The sequence below is a fragment of the Desmodus rotundus genome, chromosome 8, assembly GCF_022682495.2.
Source record: "Desmodus rotundus isolate HL8 chromosome 8, HLdesRot8A.1, whole genome shotgun sequence".
In the NCBI taxonomy this organism is placed as follows: domain Eukaryota; kingdom Metazoa; phylum Chordata; class Mammalia; order Chiroptera; family Phyllostomidae; genus Desmodus; species Desmodus rotundus.
Window position 1 is genome coordinate 132,320,297 of NC_071394.1, and position 22,700 is coordinate 132,342,996.

At 58.0% G+C, this 22,700-nt stretch overlaps 1 protein-coding gene across 5 annotated transcripts in view; it reads right to left on the reverse strand.

Annotated features, from left to right (window-relative positions):
• ITPR1 (inositol 1,4,5-trisphosphate receptor type 1) overlaps positions 1-22,700 on the reverse strand; it is a 209,359-nt gene that overhangs the window by 72,520 nt on the left and 114,139 nt on the right. For 2 of the 5 annotated variants that reach the window (XM_045199755.3, XM_045199753.3), the window contains 3 exons: positions 21,654-21,838; positions 17,983-18,131; positions 17,068-17,179 (listed from right to left, as the gene is read on the reverse strand). In XM_045199755.3, coding sequence (XP_045055690.2) covers positions 17,068-17,179; positions 17,983-18,131; positions 21,654-21,838 — 446 coding nt within the window. Of the gene's footprint in view, positions 1-4,059; positions 4,111-5,146; positions 5,183-12,171; positions 12,205-17,067; positions 17,180-17,982; positions 18,132-21,653; positions 21,839-22,700 lie in introns of all 5 variants that reach the window. The other 3 variants (XM_045199754.3, XM_053929774.2, XM_053929775.2) reach the window with 3 other exon arrangements.

Here is a 22,700-nt window from a genome sequence, read left to right on the forward strand (position 1 = left end):
GGCGAAGACGACTGGGCTACAGAGCGACTGAGTGGCCAATGCCAGAGGTGGACCAGGAAGCACACTCCTGGAAGAGGAGCCAGCGAACCACCGGGGGGCGGGCGCAGGGAGGGGTGTGAGTAAGAGAGTGGGCTCGCCCCGAGAGCTGTTGAAGCTGGCACACAAGAGCGTTCTTAAATGATGTCTTTTGTATATATTTGAAATTTCCATAGTAAAAAGCATTAGAAGTATAAACACTGAAGGACTTCTGGGTAGGGGCTGCAGTCACTCTTTCCCACAACTCCTGCCGAAAAACGCAAAGCGGCGATGGGCCTTCTACTCTGGGGGCGCAGCAAAGCAGCACAAAGCTGCGGGCTCGAGTCCCCGCTAAGGGGCTCCAGCCCACCTCCCAGTCTGGAAGCGCCTAAAAGCCCAAGGCTGTGTGGGTCCCCGGGACTCGTGAGGTGTGGCGTTCCCGGGATGTCAGCAAGAGGCAAGCGAGGAGTCTAGCAGAGGAGAGATGCCGAAATAGACTCAGGAGCTCTGCTAAGAGACCTGCAACTGTAGCATGAGTCGGTAGAATTTAAAGTGATTCCGTAATAAGCTCCCAGAATAGGTCTGGAGACTTCAGCGGGGTGTTTGTAAAAGGAGATGGGAGGGAGCAGGGAGGAGGGGGAGGGGCACCTGCGGGAGGCAGGGAGGCCGGGTGGCCAGGGGTACCCAGGGGTACCCCAGCACCCAGGGCCACAAGGGTTTTCTCCATCGTTCACCCACGATGCTGGTCAGAAACTCCTGGACACATTGGGAGGGGGCAGACATGAGAGGAAAAAGGGGGTGGGGCGGCAAAGGGGAACAGTACGGCTTTTTAAATGAAGGTTCAGGGAATAAAAAAAATAAATCCTAACTTTCCTCTCTCCATTCCGCCCACGAAAGTCTCTCACTGCTAAGGAGGCCCGTCCGTTAGCTCGCAACACTCATCTCCCGCCTCGACCAGCCGCAAATCCAAAATTCTGAGAGTGCTGCCTCAGGGGGTTACTTGCGATGCTTTCAAGTACTCTTTAAACAAACTGCTTTTAGGACAGTATGTTTTTAATGCCTCAGCAGACCACACTTCGGTATGAAGTTTTGCTGGAGCTCCAATCTCCGGCACCAGCACAAACCCACAGACATCCCAGTCCCGGAGAGCATGCCGATTCAAAAGGGTGACTTGGTAGAGCAACACAAATTTCAAAGGGATGTTCAGGAAAGCTGGCTCAGGAAGGGGAAAGAAAGGGCTCTTCACAGTGTCTCTAACGGAGACCAGGGGTGCAATTTCCCCTTTCCGACCTGAAGGCACATCCTTGGGACCACCTTTCACCCTTTCACTGAGCCTCAGCCTTTGAGCTCCTGCTAGAGGGAGAGAGAGGTGGGGGGGGAGGGTGGAGACCTGGAGGCTGCAGCTGGAGAAGACGGCCCTTGGGGCAAGAACTGGGAAGGTCAGAGGGCTGCAGGGTGCAGGGTGGAAGGCAGGGTGACTGCCCGGCCCCCACAGTGGCGGACGTCCCCACCCTCAGCCCCTCAGTTCCCTGGAGGGCCACAGCCACGCAGTTAGACTTTCTGCTCTGCATGGTGTTGAGGGTCCCCGGCAAGACCGTGGTGCGTCTGCCACGAGGGAAGCAGGAGGTGGGGAAAGAACCCATGGACTTGGGAGCAGCTGCTTCCCACTATGCAGCCAGCGCACCAAACCCAAGTGACAGAGGGGTCTCTCCTCACCCGGCTGCCTCTCCTTCCGGGTGGGGGCAGGAGGCAGCTTCATAGTTGCCATAACAACCGACGCATCAATCGGGACACTTTTCCCCATAACATAATGAAATGTGCTCATCACAGGGGGAGGGGGGAAACCCACACATGTGCATCCCCCCAACCTTAATAAGGTTTGGGACATATTTCCCTCACCTTCTCTCCATAAATAAACAAACTGCAACAACAACAAAACAGCACGTGGGATTTTTTTTCCCCCAAAAAGGAAAATGAGACTTGTTCCTTTTCCGAAAGAAAGAGAATTGAGAATTTTAGGTCCAGGGAACAGACAGGAAAATAAGCATGATTACAAGTTACGCGGATGGCTCGTGTGGCGGCTGGGGTTCAGGGAGAACTCTGCCTTTCTGAGCCGGGGGGTAGGTATATCGGGGAAAGTGAAATCTGCAGAGAAGAGCCCTCCTCACCCCCCGGGGCCACAGACCACGCAGCAGCATGGAGCTGTCAGCACCACGCCGGGCCAAGGCTCCTGAGCGCCCGGGGAAGGAAAACGGCGACTTCCCCAACGACATCGCCTCTCCAGCTGCCACATTCAGCCACGCCACCCTTGGTTTTCTCCAGTAGTTTACACCTCCCGTGTGCAAACAAGTATCAGATGCTGGTCTCCCGATAGGAGATTCCACACACATCGCTGCCGGAGACCGAGCGGAGGCAGAGAGAGTGTCGTTGGCACCCTGTGTCATGGGAAAACAGTGATGCTGAGCCGCGAGACCAAGCTGCTGCGCGGCACGGGCTCCAAGAAGCTTCACGTCTGTCAAGGAAACTGGTGGCTAAGGAACCAGAGGAGAAAAGTGACCTCCTGTCCCCCAGGGCTCAGTCACTTAAAACATTCTGCGTCGGCGAGGATCAGCACCTGCCGTGCAAGCACGCAGTGGGCCTGTCCCAGCTTTGTCGGCACTCAGATGAAGGATGCTTTCCTATTCCCTTGTCTGTTGTCTGCCAGCCCACGGAAGTGTCTCCATGTGCAAGGTGATGAGAGTTAACAATCGTTCGAATCCCTATCGCAGTCCTGCCACTGTGCCGGGCGCTGCGTGGGCTCTGCCCAGAAACAGTCCTAAGGGAGGGAGACCGTCATCACCCCCACTTCACAGGAGGAGAAACTGAGGCCCAGGAGGTGAAATCGCTTGCCCCACATCACACGGGCAGGGCCTGGCCAAGGGAGGCTGAAGCCGCTTTAATTCCACAGCTCACACATCCCACACCACGTGTTCTGGGAGCTCAGGGCGTGAGGGACCCGCTAGTGCTGAGACCCAGGACAGGTGGGGAGGGAACACACTCAAATGCCAGGCGCCCTGGGTCCCTGAACCCAGGGTGCCAGAAGGGAAGGGCAAGCTGGCAAGTTCTGGGGAGCAGTTCCCTCTCTGGTTGTGGCCTGAGAAGTCACAACCGCAAGAGGAGGAACAGGATTTGGGACGTGGTGGGACTGGGCAGCAGCCGGGCCGTGAGAGCGGAACCAAGGCACACCGCGACCCACTTCTCTCAGGCACAAACCCTCCAGGACTCCGAGGACACCGTTCCAAGGTCTTCCCAATGGCTGCTCGCTCTCTGCCCTCTGTGCAATGGGGCCAAAGGCTGGGTCTCTGGGTCAAGGTCAGTGGCAACGCAATTGAGGAGCTGACACGTGTAGATGTCTTGGCCAGCACGCTGATGACAGCAGCTCAGCGCGGCGCAGCCAACACCTAAGGGAAGTGACCCCACGGCCTAGGAATTCCCCTCCCAGGAGCCCATCCAGAGAGGCTCGCCGGCTCACTTCCGGTGGAAGGAAAAGAGTCACAGACCACTGCTGGTCGGTGGAACTGCGGGCAGCTGCTGACTCTCAGACTTTCACAGAGCATGCCCAGCTATCGCCTTACACGGGCCAGAGCGGGAGCCAAAAGCTGTGCACTCAACCTCACAAGAGCAATGTGTGCCCGTGTGTGTGGGGGGAGGCACACACCCTCACGTGTGCAAGAAGAAAACGAAATCGCTGGCCGCTTTCAGAGCTGAGTGGTGTAATTAGAGACCTTTTTGTCTTTATGCTTCACTACCAATCGCCCCTAACGATCACCAGTCACTCACAGAGGAAATAACATCAAGGCTGCACCTAAGGAGAGCGCCCCCAACGAGGGAGGGGTCCTGGTGCTTTCAGCTGGTGGGGGCAGGTGCCTCGCCAGTGAGCGGGACTCACGTCACTGGTGCGGTGGCCAGTCCTGACCCATGTGGGCTTTAATAGGACCGACGAAAAAAGGGGTCTTTCAGCCACAGGGCGGGGTTGAGGGCACCCCGACACCCGACACTACATACCCGTTTGTGGTCTTCCAGCTGCCTCAGGGGTGGACTCGGTTCGAGCTCCTGCTAAACACGCAGAAATGCCGTCTTAAGTGTGTGTCTGCAGCATCGCTCACTCACGGACACCGAGAACTCACAGACAGCCAGGACGGGCACAGAAAGGGGACGGGACAGCGTCTGCTGCCCCCAGCTGGGTATGAACACTGCCCAGTTCACAGCCCCACCCTCAGACCCAGGGCGCTGCTGGACACAAGCAGACACAGGAATCTGGGGCCATTAGTTTATGCAAAGCGGATGAAATGAAGTTCTGTATTATGGATTTTTGCATGAAGCCCAAAGGGGTTACAATGCAAACTCAGCTGGGCCGGTGCTCACGGCTCCAACAGGCATCCTATATGAGGCACATGCATGAGGACGCCCACAGGACACGCACGCACACACACAGAACATGGCTCTCCCAGCTCCCGCAGGGCAGTCGGTTGCCAAGGACCAGGAAGGGCCTCTGATGAGAGCACGAGGCACTGAGTGCCAGGAGGCCGCACGACGCAACGTGGCCCGTCCAGTGTGTGGTTAAGATCCTCCACGGGCTGTGCCCCACTCTCACTCTCCCTGCCGGGGGTCCCCCAATGGTTTCTGGAAGTAAATTCTCACCCTTGACAACTGGCCTCCCCCAAGCTTCTCTGTGGCTCCCAACGCCTTAACTGACTCGAGCTCCTTGTTTGGAGGCAGGAACCGACCGAGTGCACCGTGAAACGGTGCCTCTCTGAGCGGCTGTCCCCAAAACTGTCCCTTCGTGCCCAGAATGGCAAGCGTGCGCCATTTCTGCACAGGACAGGGCCCTCCATGCCAGCACGTCTCAACTGAACACTTCCCAGAGGAGCCAGCACCTCCATCACCTGGGGGGGCCCCCACATTTAGCTCCCACTCCTCAGGACCTTTTTCCCCACCCCGAGAGCCACCTCGGTCCCCGGCCAGGCCTCAGACTGGCCCCTGCACCGGCTGTTGGGACAGACACGACTCCACGACAGCTCAGACACTCGACCCGGACGATCGGGACGCGGCCCCACTGGCCAGCCCGCAGCTGCGGGGGGGCGGCACGCACCTCTGCCGGGCTCTCTGGGTCCGGGGCTGGCGGTGGCTGGTGGGGAGTGAGAGAGAGCAGGTTAGTGACAGCACATGCAGCCACACCCAGGGAAGCCCGGGGCCTGGCACCAGGGACAGAACACAGACGGCACATCACAGATGAGGGGCCTGGCACGCACATGGAAGGGGCGTCAACTGTCATGCCAGGGGGGCACTATCTCTGCTACATGGGCCTGAGTGTGGCTGTCCTGGGAGACACCACCGGCCAGAGATGGGGAAACGTTCAGAATCAGGAGCAAAGCAGACGACCACGATAAGAAGGAAATGTGTCCCAAAAGCCACCACCATCTGTGCCTCGCTTGTCCACAGAGAGGAGAAGCGAGACAGCACACGCCCACGGAGGTTCGAGGCAGGGGTGGGCAGGCGGAGGGGCCTCGGGGGCGCAGAGCCGAGACCACCACCCCCGACACAAGCTTCTCCTGTTCCCACACCCCGAGCTGTCTCAGAAGGTGAGACCCCAGGCTCTGGAGCAGGGGCTGAAGAAGCCGCCCCCTGGGAGAAGAGGGACTCCTCCCTCAGGAGCCCGTCGGTTCCCAGAACCCACTCCTGACAGACTGTGACGACACCCCTCCATTTTATTATTTCCAAACCATGCCAGAGAGACAAGAGGGCGCTCCTGAGAGAAGCCAGGGCTAACGGGAGGGGGAGTGGCGGCTAAAGGAGCTGTGGCCGGAGGAAAGCATGGGCTCCCTGGGAGGACAGCACCTGAGGCCATTCTCCCCAGGGCTGTGCTCGGAGCCGGGGACAGATGTCAGATGGATGTGCCTGGTTCCTTCTGGGAGGCTCTGGGCCAAAGCCACGCACCAGGCACGGCCGGCTGGTTCGAGGTACAGTCTGGGGCTCTGGAAAGAGGCCCAGGCTCACACTGGAGCTGAGTGACCTTGGCCCGCTTCGAGGTGCTCTGGTGATGGGGCACACCCCACGGCCCAAGCGCGTGGGTGGCCAGCCAGGGCAGGGGCCGGAAGCAGGAGGGACAGGGCTGTGGGACACGGGGCTGTCAGTGTAGCTCGACTGACCGCCCTCCTCGGGTCTGATCCCCTGGTGGGAAGAACGTTCCTCCTAACAGGCCGGTTACGTGACCGAGTGACTTTGTCTTTTTTCTGTTCTCAGCAGGTCAAATGAAGTAACTTGACAGGGGAGTTCTTCAAGCTCAAAGTTTCAACTGGGCCGCCGAGGACGAGGAGGCACGCGTGGAGAGTGTGACCTGCAGGCCTCAGGGAGAGTTTAGCTTCCTGTGGGGTGGGGAGGCACAGGCTGGCGGGAGGGATGGGAGCACAGCCAACACAACTGGAGACCGACATCAATAGCGCCACAATCCGAGGACGCCCTTGACCTCTACCCTTACATTCTGCCCGCCTCAGGCTAAAGAATGCGCCAGCATCTGTGCTATCAGCCCCCAGGGTGGAGGGACGCCTAGTGAGAGACGGACTGACAGCTGCTGCCCTGCTGCCTCGGCCTCGGAGGGCAGCGAGACACTGAGAGGGAAAAAGTGTCACCTTCTACTGTTTGTGCTGGCCACACGCCCACCAGCTATCCTTCACACCGACCCCGGTGACGGGACGGGAGGGCCACAGGCACGGGCTCACCCCAGGGACACGCCAGTCAAAGCCGAAGCTCAAGGAAATGGAGGTGACGGCAGGACTGCGGCATCTCCTTTCCCCCTCTCGTCCGAGACGGTTTGTCCGAAGGGGTGTCTTATTTCTTCTAGAACGGTGGTCCTGGGTCGAGTACAGCCGTTTCTCAGTCACTCAGACATCAGGGGCTTCTGGTACGGATGGTGCCAACACTCCTGTGCTTCCCTAAACTGCTGTCAGGCTTGTGTTTACGTTCCTTTAACACTTGAAAAAACTAAATGTAAATGAATTGACTTCTTCCCTGGAACATTTCTTGAAGGACTCTGAGACCACAGCGGACGATTTGTCTGCAGCTTCGGGAATCACTGGACACAAGGACCGAGTTTCATGCTGTCCACTCCCGGAACAGAGTGGAGACGCCGGGAGCCCCAGACAGGGGCCGTAGGCAGGCCCTGGCTCTGGGTGTCACCTCCTGACCTGAAGTTCAAGGGGACAGAGCAGATATCCATCAGGATTCCTTCCGGCTAAGGCATTATGTAATGCCTGGTGTTTTCAGTAAAGCTCGTTTCACAATCCCCGCCAGGCAAGCTCTCTGGCTGTGACCCCCGGACCTAGGGCTGCAGGCACGAGAAGGGCAAACAAAGCTGGGATATCATGTAAACGAACCAAGAAAAACCACCCAGGGCCGTACAAGCGCGTCCTCCTAGAGGGCTGCCGCCGCGCCTCCCTGCAGCTGAGGGTGTTTTATGGCAGCAAGTCCCAGTTTCCGGACGTGTGGTCAATGACAAGCTACGTTCAAACGAGACAACAGCTCCGTAAACACAATACGTACGACCCAGAGGAGGAGAAAATGCTCAGTAAATGGATGGATTGATTTTCTCAGCACATTTTTATTACCGAACTTGATGCCTGTTTCACGAAGGGCCATTTCTCCATGAGCACAGCAAGGGAGGACGAGCAGAGAAAATGGGCCCTTCTGAATGTCCCAAGTCCCGGCCCCTCCCTCCTCAGGCCACCACAGGGGGCCGACGCCTCTCCACCCAGCAGGGTCGCTGGGTCTCGAACCCAGAGACAACTATTGATCTCTGGTGCCTTTTTCTTTGATCTTCCGTCTCCCCAGTGCCTTTCGACAAGGTCGGCAAAGTCAAACTTAATGCATCCCTGCATCCACCCACCCCTAAACCATCCTCCCGTCTGTCCCTCCAGCCCCGCATCCACCCACCCATCCACCCTCCTCCGACCCACCCCTGCATCCACCAAACGTACAGGCCCGCAGAGACATGTAAATGCCCCTAGTTTTCTACCGCCCTCAACGTGAGTCCCTCTACTACCTCTGGGCTTCTAGATTCTTCCTTTAAAATGAATGTCTCCTACCACGGACCACCCCAGGAGAAGCGGAAGGCAGTTCAAGAAACGTAACCATCTTACAGACCCAGTTATCAGCACATCGAAGGGGATGTTTCACCTCTGATCCCCCCGAGTCAGCCTGCAGCTCCTCCTCGCCCACCTCACCCCCGCGTAACCTCAGAGCGGCGAGGCAGACCCACGGAACGGGCTGCAGACAGGCGCGCCAGAGGCGCCCTGGCCTCCGCCAGCCTTTGAACGCCCGCCCACGCCAGGAGCACGGAGCACTTTAAAGAAAATCGGGCTAAAACAGAAGTTGTCCCGCATTGTAGCAGGACAATGTCACACCTTCAGACTGCCTTTTTCTAAGGACGCTTGTGTTCAGAGACCAAATAAGAGGCAAAAGTTACTTAGTTTCCCCTGTCTTTTCCAGAGCAAGTCTATCACCACCCAACAGCGAGACTCATTTTTTAAAAACGCGTTCTCACGTGACTGAATTATACAACTACAGTCATTATGGAATAGCCTCAGCACTAAAGAGACAGAGAGAGACAGAGAGAAAGACAGCGAGAAAGCGCCTCCCCAGACGCTGCAGCTGCTCCTGAGCAGGGCACCAGTGCCCGACAGTAAACAGCCCCGCTGCGCTCGCTGGTGGTTCCTGCTGAAGGTCACAAATCAGCAGTAAAGCCCAAATTCCAGGAAAAAAAAAAAAAAAAAAAAAAAGACACGCTTATGTAACTGCCGCCCGAGTGTTGGCAGGTGTCCGACCCAGCCGTTCACGGCCCTGTGAAAAAATAGGACACTGCCGCCCCAGCTTGGATGCCACAAGAGCGCCCCCTGAAGGTGAGATTGAACAATTTGGTGCTTCTCTTCAGCTCCCCCCTCCTCCCCAAATTTTACAAGGCTCCCTTGTCAGTGGCTCCTGAGCTGGCTGGCAGCAGCCCACGGTGGGAGAGGCCGGCTGCAGCTGCCCTCGACACGTGGGGGAACCGGGCAGCGGGGGGCGAGTGGAGAGTGAGAGGCGTGCAGCCAGCTGGCTGCAGGGGCCCTGGCGATTTCACGCGTCCAGGTGACAGCGGTTCACTGGGGGGCCCATCTCACACCTGTGCGCGTGCAGCCTGTCCACGGAGCCGCAGCCCATGTGTTCCAACCTGACCCCTCGGGTGGCGGGTGGCACAAGTCATCGGCTTTCCCTTTGGTCGCTGCGGCACTTCACTGTGTAGAAAAGCTGCTCGCAGGGTCACCTGACCTCCCTGCTTAGAAGTCCCCAGTGACACGTTCTCAGGACCCCAGGTTCCTCTCCTGGCTGACGGCTCTCCTTCAGCACTGGTTTGTACTACTGTCTATCTCCCCAGAGGACCACGAGCCCTGGGAGGACATACACCGTGGATTCGGGGCACTACGCCTGCCCGGCCTCCAGTGCTGTGTCTGCAACGGCACAGACACGCAGATGCCAGTCACACCAGTGAGGGTCTTCGGCACCCACCGCTGTCCACTTAGAGCTTGACAGGAAGACAAGGGACCGTCGTGGGGCTGACGGGGACATGCCTTGACTTGTGTGGATGCAGATGTCCCGACTCGTCCAGCCGGGCACTTCGGAGTGAGCAGGGTCACGAATGCAAGTGGTGCCCCTTTCTCTTCCCCCACCGGTGCCCGCCCCGGCCCCCGAGGAGAAGGCAAAGCCCGGGGGTTGAGAATGGGGACCCCGCCTCTCTCTGCCAAAGGAAGGCAGGCAGGCCGCCTCCTCCTCCTCCTCCTGGCTTTCCCGGAGGTCTTCCTTGGCTGGATGACAACGGTAAAGGCCCCACCCTGGGCTCTTCCCCCGCGGGGACCCTGTGAGCCGACCCCCACGTCACCCTGAGGGCTCGGAGCACAGAATGTGACTCAGAGGCACTGTGCTTCTCTCGGAGTCGTTCACGGCACATCTCTCCTGAGGTGCCACTGGCCCTCAGCATGCAGGGGCAGTGGCGGTCCCCGCTGAGGGGACAGCGAGGTCACAGGGTGAGCCCTGCGCCGTCTCTCAGGGGCTGTTCCCCGGCACCTTTAGAAGTGGGCACGCGGGGCTGCGACTTCAGCGTGAGGCCTTGTGCCCCTGAGCCAGTGAGAAGGCTCATTAAGCTCCCCTAGGCTCCGGCTGCGGGCTGCAGGTCTGCACCACGCCCAGTGACAAAGGCGCGGTGGGGAGGCACTGCAGGAGCTGCAGGAGTTTCCAGAACAGCCACTGATGGTAAAGGCCAATCAGGCAGCCTAGGGGCCTGGGGACAGCCGGTGCGTCCCAGGGCTCTGGTGGTTGCCAGGGGTAACGAGGGAGAAGGGATCCACAGTTGCCTCCTCTGGGAATTTTCAAAGAACCCGAGTAGCTGCCAGAACATTCTTCCTTCATAAACAGACAGTATTCTGTTTCCTACAGTGTAATTACAAACACACCTGCTCCACCTGTGGGACCTTCCACAAGCAAGCGGTACACTCCCAGCCAGGAGACCAGGTTCCATCTTGGGCGAGCAAGCACACCATTTGCACCAACCGGTTACTACGGTGCAAAACAGTGTATTAATAACACCGCCGACTCCGGTGAGGGGAGGCTTGCCTTGGCTGACTTAATTGGTACTTAATAGAATCTCAACCTCCCCATATCAGAAGAAAACTCCCTCAGCAAGCCTCGTGCAGTGGGAGGGAGGAACAGGCACGTGGAAAGAGTGTGCCCTTGGGCACACGCAGCAGCAGGTGTTTCTCCTGCGCACACCTGGGAGAACACGGTGCAGAAGTGTCCAGCCCCGTGGTTTGAGCGGTTAATGAAGCCGCTGCACTACCCTCTGCTTTTCTCAGCTGCTACCCGTCCCAGCGGGTCGGCCTCCTCACTTGTTCACGTTGGAGGCACAGAAGGAGAAGGCTATTGAGAAGCCGGCCGTGTGCTGGTCCCAGTGCAGCCAGCACCCAGCTGTGTGAGCTGAGGCGAATCACTCGACCTCTCTGAGCTCTGTTCCCAAGGGAACTGGACCAAATTCATAGCCACTCACGTCCCTTTCCAGTTTCAGTCTGGGATGCAACCCCTCCATTGGTACATGTGAACCATCCCTTAGTATTTCTGAAAGGGATGGCAGGCATTAGAGCAGACGGCATTCTCTCTGGTAGCTCTATCCCCCCCCCAAGTATTACCGGTCTACCAACACAAGACACGGACACCTAAAGAAGTAGACCAAAAAAAGTTATTTCTTGAAAGCCAAAGCTGTCTTCCAGTGTGCTTGATTCGCCAAGCAATGAAACTTTCCCAATTATATGCATGAATTCCCCAAATTAATCTTTTCTAGTACCATACACCAAGCACGTACTGCAGCCTAAAAACACAGTAAGAAACCTTGAAAAACATTCACGAAACCAAGTACTGCAGAGGCCTGAGAAGCCCAAACAAATGAGCGCTCATCCACCCGTCTCCTGGGTGAGTCCCTGGTGCGTCCGGCGAGCGAGGCTCCTTTCACACCCAAGTATGGACTACGTGTGGAGGAGAACTCGGGTGACTCGCCCATTTCCCCCGTCTCTGGGCAGAGTTCCCGGGGAGAAGCCCCGGGGGCCGCACATTCCCCGCCCACGGCCCCACGAGTACTTGGAATTCACGTCCCCGGCACAACTGAAGGGGACTCCTCCCTCTCGCTCAGCTTTCCCCACAGACAGACCACAGAGCAGTCAGTGGCTCTTACAAATTCTTTTGGGCTGTACCAAGGCAGTTACTTCTTTTTGCACCTGATGCTTTACAGGAAGAAGGAAAGCTCTTTGGGATGACGTCCACGTTGGGTTCCAGGCAGGTGAAAGGCCGACACCAGCCACAACTTCCGTGGAGATTCCAGACAGTGAGGGGAATCCTGTCTCAGCTTAGGAATCTGCTCTAGACTCAGAGGGGATCTCCGGGCACAGGTGGGAAACACTGATGGGAAACGCTCAGACACAGACACGGAGGGGGGGGCGCATTCACCAGGGACACGGGGGGTGGGGTGGGGACAGACCACGGGTGCACTGTGAACGGGGCATGGAAACAGCAGCACAGGACATTGAAAAGAAAGGAAAGTAGGACCTCAGCGTTATCCAGTTCATCAATGGAAATGAGCTGGAAAAGAAAAGGGAGAGAAAGAGGAAAGGTTAGAAAAGGACATGGAAGCGAGCTGGGTGTTAGATCGCTGTCAATGTGTCCCATCGCTGATGCGTGGGGTGGAAGCCTCATTCGATGGCAGTCTGGACACCACAGGGGCTCACAGGGCCATCTGTCCCGAAATGATCTGCTCGGGAATGGGCAGGAGGCTGCCGCAGTCTGTTCCCCTGGCCGCTGTCAAACCTCGTACATAACTTAACCGAGAGCCCGGAACCGTACCTTCCCTTCTGCGTGCCCACGGCTCTGAACAGCATCGTGGGCCAGGGCCCAACCCCCGTCGAGAACCTCGTCCTTCAGAAGGCGGGGGGTCAGAACAACCCAGCAAGGAACAGACTCCCTCTCAGACTCCCTTTACCACTCAGCGGGTGTCTGGGCCCACACTGCAGTTGGGATAAAGCAGAATCGGCTTCGGAAGCGACAGATCAACACCGAGGAGCCTCGAACAACGAGGGTTTGAACAGCACCGATCCGCTGACCTGAGCAGGTCAACGGAAAAAAACCTGCCCGCACGCAGCTCCTCGCGGTCCAAACCTGCGTTGTTCCAGGACCAGCTGTGCACCCCGCGTTCTCACGCTCCAAACCCTGGTCCTGTGATGAAGGAAGACAACACCCTCCCCGAATGAGGTGGTAGGGACCACTCAGCGGGTGTCAGTGGCAACGTGTTAGCCCTGAGGTCAAGGGCACGAGCATCCATCGCAGTGATGCTTATTTAAGGCTGGATGGACGGTCCCGGCCGACTTTTATCACGATTCGTTAGTATTTAGTACGTCTGGGAATTTAGGTTGCTGTTCGAAACACTGGCACCTGGAACGGCATTAACACACACTCTATTCACAGAGAGAAGCCAGCGCTGGCCACAACCAGGGGGCTGCAGACACATGCGGCACAACAGCCCTGGCGTCACTGGCGGCCAGCACCGCTCTAGTAATAACACAGCGTCTGTTCAGAAGGGAACATGGAGTGCAAGTGAATTCTGAGACGTCCTTTTACATGAATTCCGGGCCTCTGGGTTTCTTTCCAAAACTCTAATGACTTAATAGCAGCTTAGTAAAAACCTACAGTAGGCTGCAGAGTAAGCCAGCTCACAAAATAACTTGTGTCCCCATTTCCAGTGGGGTTTCGAGAGCCTGAAGCCTCTCGAGTTAGAGACAGATTCAGATTCAGTTTAGAGATGTGTAGCTATGGAAGGTTTTGGTTGTTTTTTTTAAAACTTGGACATGGTTTAACCTGTAGCTTAAAAGTGCAGGTTAGTAGGCATTCCACACACACAGAGGCTGTAATGTCTGCATAAAAGCTTAGGGTTTACTAACACTGAATATGCAAGAAAGAAAGATGCTAACAGGGTCACGTGGAGATGTCCTTCACTGCCGTTTGGGGGACGGTCTTTAACGTCTCTTTATCTTCTCCTCTGAAAAGAGCATGCGTTGCTGGTCTTTAGCATTTTAGAGACATAATAAAGATGATTTCTTTAATCCCTGAGTGGTCACGACTGCGTTTTGGGGACAATCTGCTCTGACCAGCCACTAGCTTGCCATCCTGCTATGTGACATCGGTGGATGGGCACTTCTCGGGGGAGTGGCCTGAGACAAGTGGGCTGACCCCTGGCTATTCGCCGACCCGACTCTCCCCTCCGGGACCCGACTGAAACCACAGGTTCTGATGACTCTGGGACAGCCACCGTTTGGAACGTCACCTGACATCGACTGGAGACTGTCTTCAACTGGGTGAGGAATCAGACTGAGCCGACGATAAGACGTTTAAGTTCTGCTACGTTCAGGGCCATCTTGTCACTATGTATTCATGTCACACAATCGAAACTGAAATGCTGAACTTGAGGATGGACTGCAACACACCACACTGGCATCGGTGTGTCCCCTGGGCCAGGGGAAGAGCGAGGACTCTGGAGCCAGGCTGTCTGTGTGGGTTTGGACTCCTGGCTTCTCGCTGTTAGCTGTGTGACTCCAGGCAAGTTCCAGACCCTCTCTGAGCCTGTTTTCCCCTCCGCCTGCCCTGCTGTATAAAATAGTAACAAGGCAACCTCTGTCTCTGAGGCTGACCTGACTCCAGGAGGCCCCTGTGCTTGGGGTGGGGGCTGGCAGGGAACAAGGCCGGTGAACCTGAGCGCTTGAGGGCACTGCAGGCCGCGTGCAGCCTCCAAAACGTGGAAGTGACTCTGCTCTTTCTTAATCTGTCTGGTAACACGGGTGGCAGTTCTCACGAGACTTTTCTCAAACAGAAGCACACCCGTGTCTTTGAACAGAGTAAGGAACGACTGGGACTCCTTCATCTACAACTGTGACTAAACCCTAACTGTTGAAGAAGTGGGGGTGGGCAAGGGACCTAAGTCTCCTCGTCTTTAAGGGCTGCAGCTCCGTCCGCGGGCATGGGGACACCACCTGGGAGGCAGGAACGCTGTGTGCTAGCCTTGCCCCTGCCACTTCCCCGTGACCCTGGGAAGCCCCTTCGGCTCCTGGCCACGGGCCCGTGTGCAGAGAGGGAGGACAGCTGGACGAGGCCTGGCTGCCGGGGCCCACCTAGAAGGCCGGGTCACAGGACAAGTTGCATCGGGGAGGAGGCGACTGCAGGAGAACTGGGCCAAGGAGGTGGACACAGCCCCAGCATTTGCCCTGCGTCCTCAGCACCCATCCAAGTCCTCTCCCGTACGGAAGGCTGCCAGCGGGTTTGCCCGAGAAAGGGGTCTCTGTGGCTCTGGGCCCGCCCACCCGAGTGAGCTGGCCTGCCCCGAATGCCATGCTTCTTTAGTGAGACAGGGACGCCAGCAAACCATCTAAGGCGTTTTCTAAAAACCTCAGTGAGCCAAGGCCAAGGGAGTGCCCGCTACCAGATGGGGAGAAACAGGAGGAGGCAGCGCCCCCTCCCCCGCCCTTCTCCTGAAGTTCAATTCATGCGAGTGGGAAACAGCGTTTTCCAGCAGCCCGAGCACAGGGGCAGGGGCACTGCCTGAACGTGCTGTTGGAACCGGAGCTGCCGACCACCATGGGATTCTAGAAGATTCTAGAATGTCTTCAACCAGCGAGGGATTCCAGAATGTCCCCGACTGACAGGTTCTGAGGGCGTCTTCGGTGGCAATTCCCGTACTCCTCTAGTGACATTTCCGCTTTGGGGAAGGGGAAGGGACAGCAGCCCCAGCTGGACTGGAAGGAAAGCTCATCTTGCCGCCGAGCACCCCCCGCCTGGGCGTGCGGCTCCTTCGCCAGCTGAGCTGGGACCTGGGCTGGAGTCCTCGAACCTCCTCTGCATTCTGGCCGCTCACTCTCCCACGGGGACCTCCGCCTACTGCCTGCTCACAGCCCCGGGCTCTGTCCTCCCCTCCGTGAGCTTTGTCACGTCTCAGGGCTCCGTGACGATGTTCTCCCACAGGCACCAATGGGCAGGAAGGACAGCGAGGAGGCCAACCTTCCCCCTGGCCCCAGAGCACCTGGTGCACTGACCCACCCAGCACCCAAGGCGTCCCCCTTCCACGGCATCAAAAGGAAACTTTGGGGAGACGAAAGCACCATCCTGATGGAAACAGCCCCTGGTGTCGGGGCACCCAGTTTACGTTAGAACCTCCGATCTAAAAGGAGCAGACGTTCTAGGAAGAGAAAACTGTGGCCTCCATATCTGGAAATCCAGTTTTACATCCCAAAGGTGCAGCTACGTCCACAGCTCATTAAAGCCGCTTTTGTGGATTCTGTTATGGAGAGTGAGTGTCTGTAACTAGAATCACATTTTAAAAACGTTTTCAAAGCCCTCTTGAAGAAAAATGAAGCTCTTGTGGAATAAATGGTTACTGTTCATCTGCCTGGTGCATTCTCTGCTATCCCTAGCTCTCCCTTCCTACGGGCATCTGTGTGCACAGGCTGCCTCGCCATTTCTGCCCCGGTGCCAAGGCTCTTTGCTTTTTTTATTTATGTTTATTAGCTCTTTTGTGGCAGGCTTCCCCACAAAATCCCCACTGAGCTCTAGACACCCGCTTTCTGATCGGCCAACAGGCACCCCTCCTGTAACGCACAGGGGAACGGCTCTCACAGCAGCGACAGATGACCACTGAGGGGACGGGAGCCTCCCACAGGCCCTCCTGCCTGCCCTAGTGTGGCCGGCCCATCCGGGCTGACAGTGCAGGCTCATGACCGGGCCTCCCTCACAGAGCTGAGTAAATGGGCTACGGGGCCTCTGGGCCTGTCAATGAGACCCATGTGCTTGCCCGCCGAGGACGATGCCACTGCAGGTGGCCAGGACACAACAGTGGACGCCATTACCCTCCGACGAAAACTGTGGAGACCCAGCTGGGGCCCAGGCCTCCAGGGGGCGCTGGGGACGTTCCCTGTGCGCCCTGCTCAGCAGTGGCACGACCCTGGGACCGTCCATTTCACAACCTACAGCGGAAATGGTGACACGTCTGCCTGCCTGAATTCCAGTTAGAACTGGAGGGAGTTTCTCAGCGCGAGGGAAGCGCTGGGTGACGTCTCAGCAGGAGGCGGCAAGCGAGCCCTCCGGTGAGCTCCGCTGAACCCGCACCAGCGACGCGAGCCTTCACGCAGAAGAGGCGCTGGCCTCTCAGCAGGAACCTAAGTGGATGGAACATCTCGCCACCGCAGTCCTCTGACAGTAGGTTATGTGACAAGGGGCCTCAAAGAGACAAGTGAACATACTTGACTTTCAAAGGAGACAGTGACAGGTTTGGGGGGACAGGAAAAACAGCTTTAAAAACGGTGACCTCTGTCAGTGTGCCTGCCCTCGGGTGGATCTCTGTGGCCACATCAGCCTGTGTCAGTGTCACGGCACGGCCCGGTTTCCCGTGGAAACGGGGCACCTCACCTTTTCCCCGTAGCCTCTGTCCTTGGTCATCATTTCCCTGAGCGTCTGCAGCACCTTGATACAGAGCTTCTCCTCGTTCTCCTCCAGCAGCTGCTTCGTGTGCTTTATCAACCTGAGCGGGGGAGCCACACGTCACAGCCCTGCAACCGTCCCTAGGTTAAAGTCACTGCACCAGCCGCTGACAGTGAACGAACAAGCACGTGTCACGGACTCCTGGGGCCGCTCCCAGCCCTGAGAACCCACTTAGCCACGGCGTCTCAATGGCGACACCTGCTGGTCGGTGACAGCAAACACGCTCGCTGGGCAGCAGAGGGCCACGCAGCGAGAGGGGACAGAGGCGCAGAGGTAGGCCCACGCACACCTGCCATTTACGAATCCGCACACCTGCCATTTACGAATCCGCTGGGGGCTGCCGGTAACGTGGTGAAAGTGCGCCAGCCGCGTCCCCACCCTCACGACCATAAGGCTGGGCCAACACTGCTCCCCCGCCCAGTCCTGCCCTCTGAGGGCCCAGAAAGGGAAACTCGGGGGCACAGCCCGCGGTCAAGGTCAGCTGATAGGCAGCCTTGGGGTGGGAGCCAAGTAGAGGTTTTTGCGGGGACAGTTCTTTTTCTTAGGTCGTGCGCCAAGGCAGGAATGGAGCAATTAAGTCTCGGGAAGACTGCGCCAAGGGCCGAAGGGCGGCCCCCCCTGCCCCACCCCGGCCACAGTCAGGACCTGACAGTGGAACACGCCTGCCGGGCAGGCAGCTAGCCGACGTTCTCACCCACTCCACATGTGTCTGCCACCTGGGAAAGGCATACCGGGGCCACCACCTTGTACTCGTCCAAGTAGAATGCAGGCCCGGCACCTCCTTCCCGGGAAGCAGTGCACTGTCTGACCCCCGCCCCCCTCCCAGAGAAAGAGGCCACTCACTTGCAGATGAAGCCGCCGCTCTCGCACTTCCTCCGGGCGTCGGTGTTCTCGGGGAAGAGCAGCTCAGGCCTGTGCAGCACGTCCACCAGCACGGACAGCTCGGCCTGCACCAGGGGCCGCAGCCGGTCCTCTAGGGCCGAGACAATGTCCTGCAAGGAAGCGCAGCCTCCTGAGCAGCCGGCCGGCGTGGGGTGGGCAGCCACTCCATTCTCACCTAAAGCAACCCCAGGCCAGGCCAAAGGGGCTGGAGGGCCGGTGCATGCTTAGCTTTGATTGTCAGACGTGGCCTGGGGTGGGGTGGGGGGTTCCCTGAAGCACCTGCCCCAGTGCAGAAAACCAAGTCGAGGCAGGTCGACGCCCCCACCGGCCCTTCTGTCAGGACGGTCTTTGTGCTACTCAGGATCATTCTGTGGGTTTGAAAATACGACGCAGAAGATACATGCGACCACGTGCAGAGATGTCTACGGTACGGGTGCAAAAACGGTCGAACAATGGCGTGGACGCCAGGACCCAACTTTTACAAGCAGCACCGGCACCTAACGGATAGGCACCAACTACTGCTCCGACACCGCTGGTGGCCTGCTGGTGGGCGATGGGGTATGCGGATCTCCTTCCGCGCGGTGGTGCTGGAAGAACGGCCCAGTGACCTTCGGGGGCATGAGTTCGTCGTGGAATAAAGTCACACGAAGGGGAGAGCACCAGTGAATGAACAGGCCGTGTCAACATGCTAAGTGCATGTACCCTGAGTGCATGGTGGTCTTCGAATGCCCAACACACAGCTGCAGGGAAGGAGAGCAGGTAGAAGTGGCAAGGGCGGCAATGACGACGCAGCGCACCCCGTGGGACGGCGAACAGCAACAAATTGTGGAAACCGTCTCCAAAAGAGGCTCCCGTGGGCCAGACGGCTCGGTCATCGAGCACGTCACTCAGAGATACCCTGGCCCCGACGGCAGGACACAGCACGTCGGATCACACAGGAGGGACAGGCTAGACAAAGAGGTGTGAGCAGAAAAGCCCCCTGAAACTGCATTCGCCCCGCCTGGGGGCCCACATTCCCTGGGCAGTGGCCAAGGGAGACTTGACTGAACCCCCCTCCAGAAACTAAATCTAAAACATGCGAATATAGTTTACTTCACTGTGTTCTTAACAAAACTTACAAGCATGCGACAGTATTTAGAATGCATGAATGAATCAAACTATTTTGTCTGAGGGGGGGCGAGAGATTTTCCCAGCAAGATTGTAAGAGCACATCTCAACACCCCTTCATTCATACTGACTCTCAGAGCCAAAAGAAGGGCCCACTGCACAATTCTCTGGGTTTCATCCGCTTCCCCACCAGGTTCCTCCCTGAAAGCACCTCATTTTCTCTTCTTTGGCAGGTACTGGTCTTAACTCACGGATCTTCATCTGTCCACAGCATTCGATGGGCTTGAAGCACTTCTTAGCATCATGCTCGTGAAGTCCTGCATCCTTTGCAAGGTTCGAACTTGACACGGCAGCCGATCTGCACTGTTTTGTCAGACGTAAAACATTCGACCACAAGAGAGACCACCAGGCAAAGACAGCAAAGTGATGGGCCGGGAGAGGAACCGGGGCGAGAGGCTGTCTGAATGGGGATTAATCACAAGTGTTCAGTCCGCAAGTGAATGCTCTCGCGTCGTCCTGGGCAGTCTCATCTCTCCGGGGGCTCAGACAAGAGGGCCCCCTGGCCACCGGCCAGGTCTTTGTAACAAGCACTTTCGGTCCTTGTGCATCTCCCGTTACGCTCCGAGAAACGCGTGATAAATCGAAGAGGAGCACAGGATGCCGGGCGTCTGGCTGCAGACGAGAAAGTACAAAGCACCTCCACCGTTATATGTCCACGTGACCCCGCCTCGTTCTGGATGGGGTCAGGAAGCCCTCCCTGGGACCCCGTCCCCTTTAACACCCGGGGCTGTTCTGGGGGCTGAGGTCTTTTGCTGGACCCCCAGAGCCCCGCCTTCCCAGCTCTGGGCCCCCGGCCACTGACGCTCCTTCGATCTCTGGATGCGCCCCATGCACTCCTACATCATGGGCTTCACATTTCCGCTTCTCCCCCTTCGATCTTTCTTCCTTCAGTCAGTCCTGTGCTTCCCTGATTTTGGCTCAAATGTCACTCCTCGGCCAAGCCTTCCATGATTGGCATCCCCACCCATCCCAGGTGACCAACCAGGGGCCTCATCAGGGTCTTCTGGGACAGGAATCCCCTCTCTGCCGCCTGCGTCCCTCTCGTCATTTACTTTCATCTGTGCGCTTGGCTGACAGATGTCTGTCTCCCTTCCAGAGCTGAGGCTCCTCGAGCACGGAGATCGGGCCTGGGTTTGGCCTCCACTGTGCCCCCAGTGCCCGGGGAGGGGCTGAGGAACGAATCCAGAAACTGTCTCTTAGCATGTTATGTAACCTCAGAGTCACAACAGCAGTGACAACAACTGCAATGGCAGCTGGGACGATCGCTGCCCATGCTGGCCAGCGCCGCTCTGTGTTCCGCTTCACAGACAGCCGGGGACAGCCACCACGGTATATCCTGCCTGGCATTCCCCTCACAATGTGTCACGGACATCGGCTCCATAAAATGGTGGCCCACATCCCTCCCCTGGACCCTGAGTGCACTTCTGTGACTGCCGCGACTAGCCGCGTGTGACAGAAGTGACGTTATGTGACTTCAGAGGCTAAAATCCTAAAGGCAATACGGCTCTCTCACGTGTCTCTCTGAGACGCTCCCCTTGGGACCCGGCTGCCACGTTGTGAGGAAGCCCAGGGCGCATGGGGAGGCGACGCGGAGACGTGTCTGTCACCACCTCCAGCGGAGGACCCCGCTGGCATTCAGCGCAGTGACTGCTGAGCACGGGAGTGAGCGAGACTCCAAGATGAGTCCAGCCACGGCCCGCACCCGACTGCGGCCACAGGCAGACCCCGGGCAGCAGCCTGCACGCAGCCGCCCTCCAGCGCAGTGAGGGTGAGGTGGCTGCTGCTGCGACCTGCCCCGCAGACTGGGACGCTGGGCACAGGGGTGGAGGAGTGACTTCCCCAAGGGTGCGTCGTCTGTCAGCCGTGCAGCCAGCAGTGGCACACAGGCCTGAGGTCCCGCCCTGCACCCGGATCGCCAGCATCTGTGACTCTGTGGGACGGGCACTTGCAGGGCTTGTCACAGACGTTAACATGTATGTTCCAGTGTTTACCATCCACCCAACACTCGCTCCTCCCCCGCCATGTGAAGCACAGAGAGTTCGAGCCCAAGTGCAGTCCACCTGACTTCCGTTTGGCTCATTCCGATGTAAAACCCCCCCTCAGGATTCCCACGCTGGTCCTGCCGCCTCCAGGGCGATGGGCAATGGGACGCCGATGCCCACATTCGAGGAGTCCTCCTCCGTGACCCTCGAACATCCCTTCCTGATGAGAGCGCAGCCCCGCGTGTGGTAGGAACCTGCAAATCTGCGTGCGCACGGCCTTCGGGGACCATGACTTCGTCAGGAGCCACTCTCTTCCTAGGTAGGCTCGCCCTCCGGGTCCTCCGTCCATGACGGCACCTGACTGTCCACTCCCCCCGCTGACCCTGTGGCCCACCCTGGTTATCTCTGGCTCAGGAGGCACTGCTCAGTGTGGGAGCCGCCTCAGGCCAGGTGAGGCTCCCCTCTCTCAGCCCCAGGCATTACCTGCAGCCTCTCGATGATGTTCCGGTAGTCTCTGGAAGCTGCCAGAACAGAGTCCCGGCGAGCCGCGTTGCGGGCCGACAGCCGCCAGTTCATGGCGGTCTTCTGCACGATGTTGTGGGACTTCAGGAAGAGGTTGTTCACCTGGCTGTCCAGGTCCACGGGAATGGCGATGGCCCGGCTCTTGGCTGCGAGCGAGAAGACGACTCGTGAGTTTACAGCTGGTCTTTTCTCGGCACTGCCGAGACCTTCGTTAAACCCTTTCTCTAACAGGCGCTGAGGCAACTTGCCTGAATTGTAACCAACAGCTTTGTGACGCACAATCGCAGGTGGGCAGGGTGGGGGCTTGTGTGGGGATCCTGTCTCAGGGCCGTTCCTGAGCCACAGCGGGCTGACACCACGCCCCTGCCACGCATGCACCTTCAAAAGCCTACTCTCTTCTTGAGAGATGGTGCCGCACCGGTAAGAAAAGGACCCACTGCCCACTGCACAGGAGTGAAGGAAAGCAGGCAAGGGTGACAGAAACGAGGCAGCAAGCCCCAGTAAATACAAGCTGGACCCATGGGTGGCCCCCAGTGCTCAGGAAGCTGCCTGTGGCCTGGTGACTCCTGCAGGGGTCCGAAGGGCTGCTACAGGCATGGAGCTCTTCTCAGATTGAGGGGGGACAACCATCTGCTTGCACAGCGTTCATGGGGAGGGGCCAGCGACAGAGTCTGACACAGTCGGGGGGAGGGCAGTCGCTTTCACAGCCTCCTTTCAAAGCTGCCCCTACAAGAGGGGTTGGGGGAACGGGGGCCTACTTACCCCTGAGAGGCTAAAGGGAGAGGTGCCCCTTTGCCCAGAAGGGGCTCCTTGGGACTGGACGTCAGGTTTCCATGCGCCTAAGTGTGTTCACTAGGTGACACCGATGAGCTCCTTGAATGAGGGGTTTCGTGGGGCCTTGACTAAGCTCTCATGCTCTGGGACTGGCCAAGAGCCACCTAACAACATTGGACCCCAGAATCTCGTTTTCAAAGTCTATTTTTTGGAGGGGGACTGACTGGCTTCTAG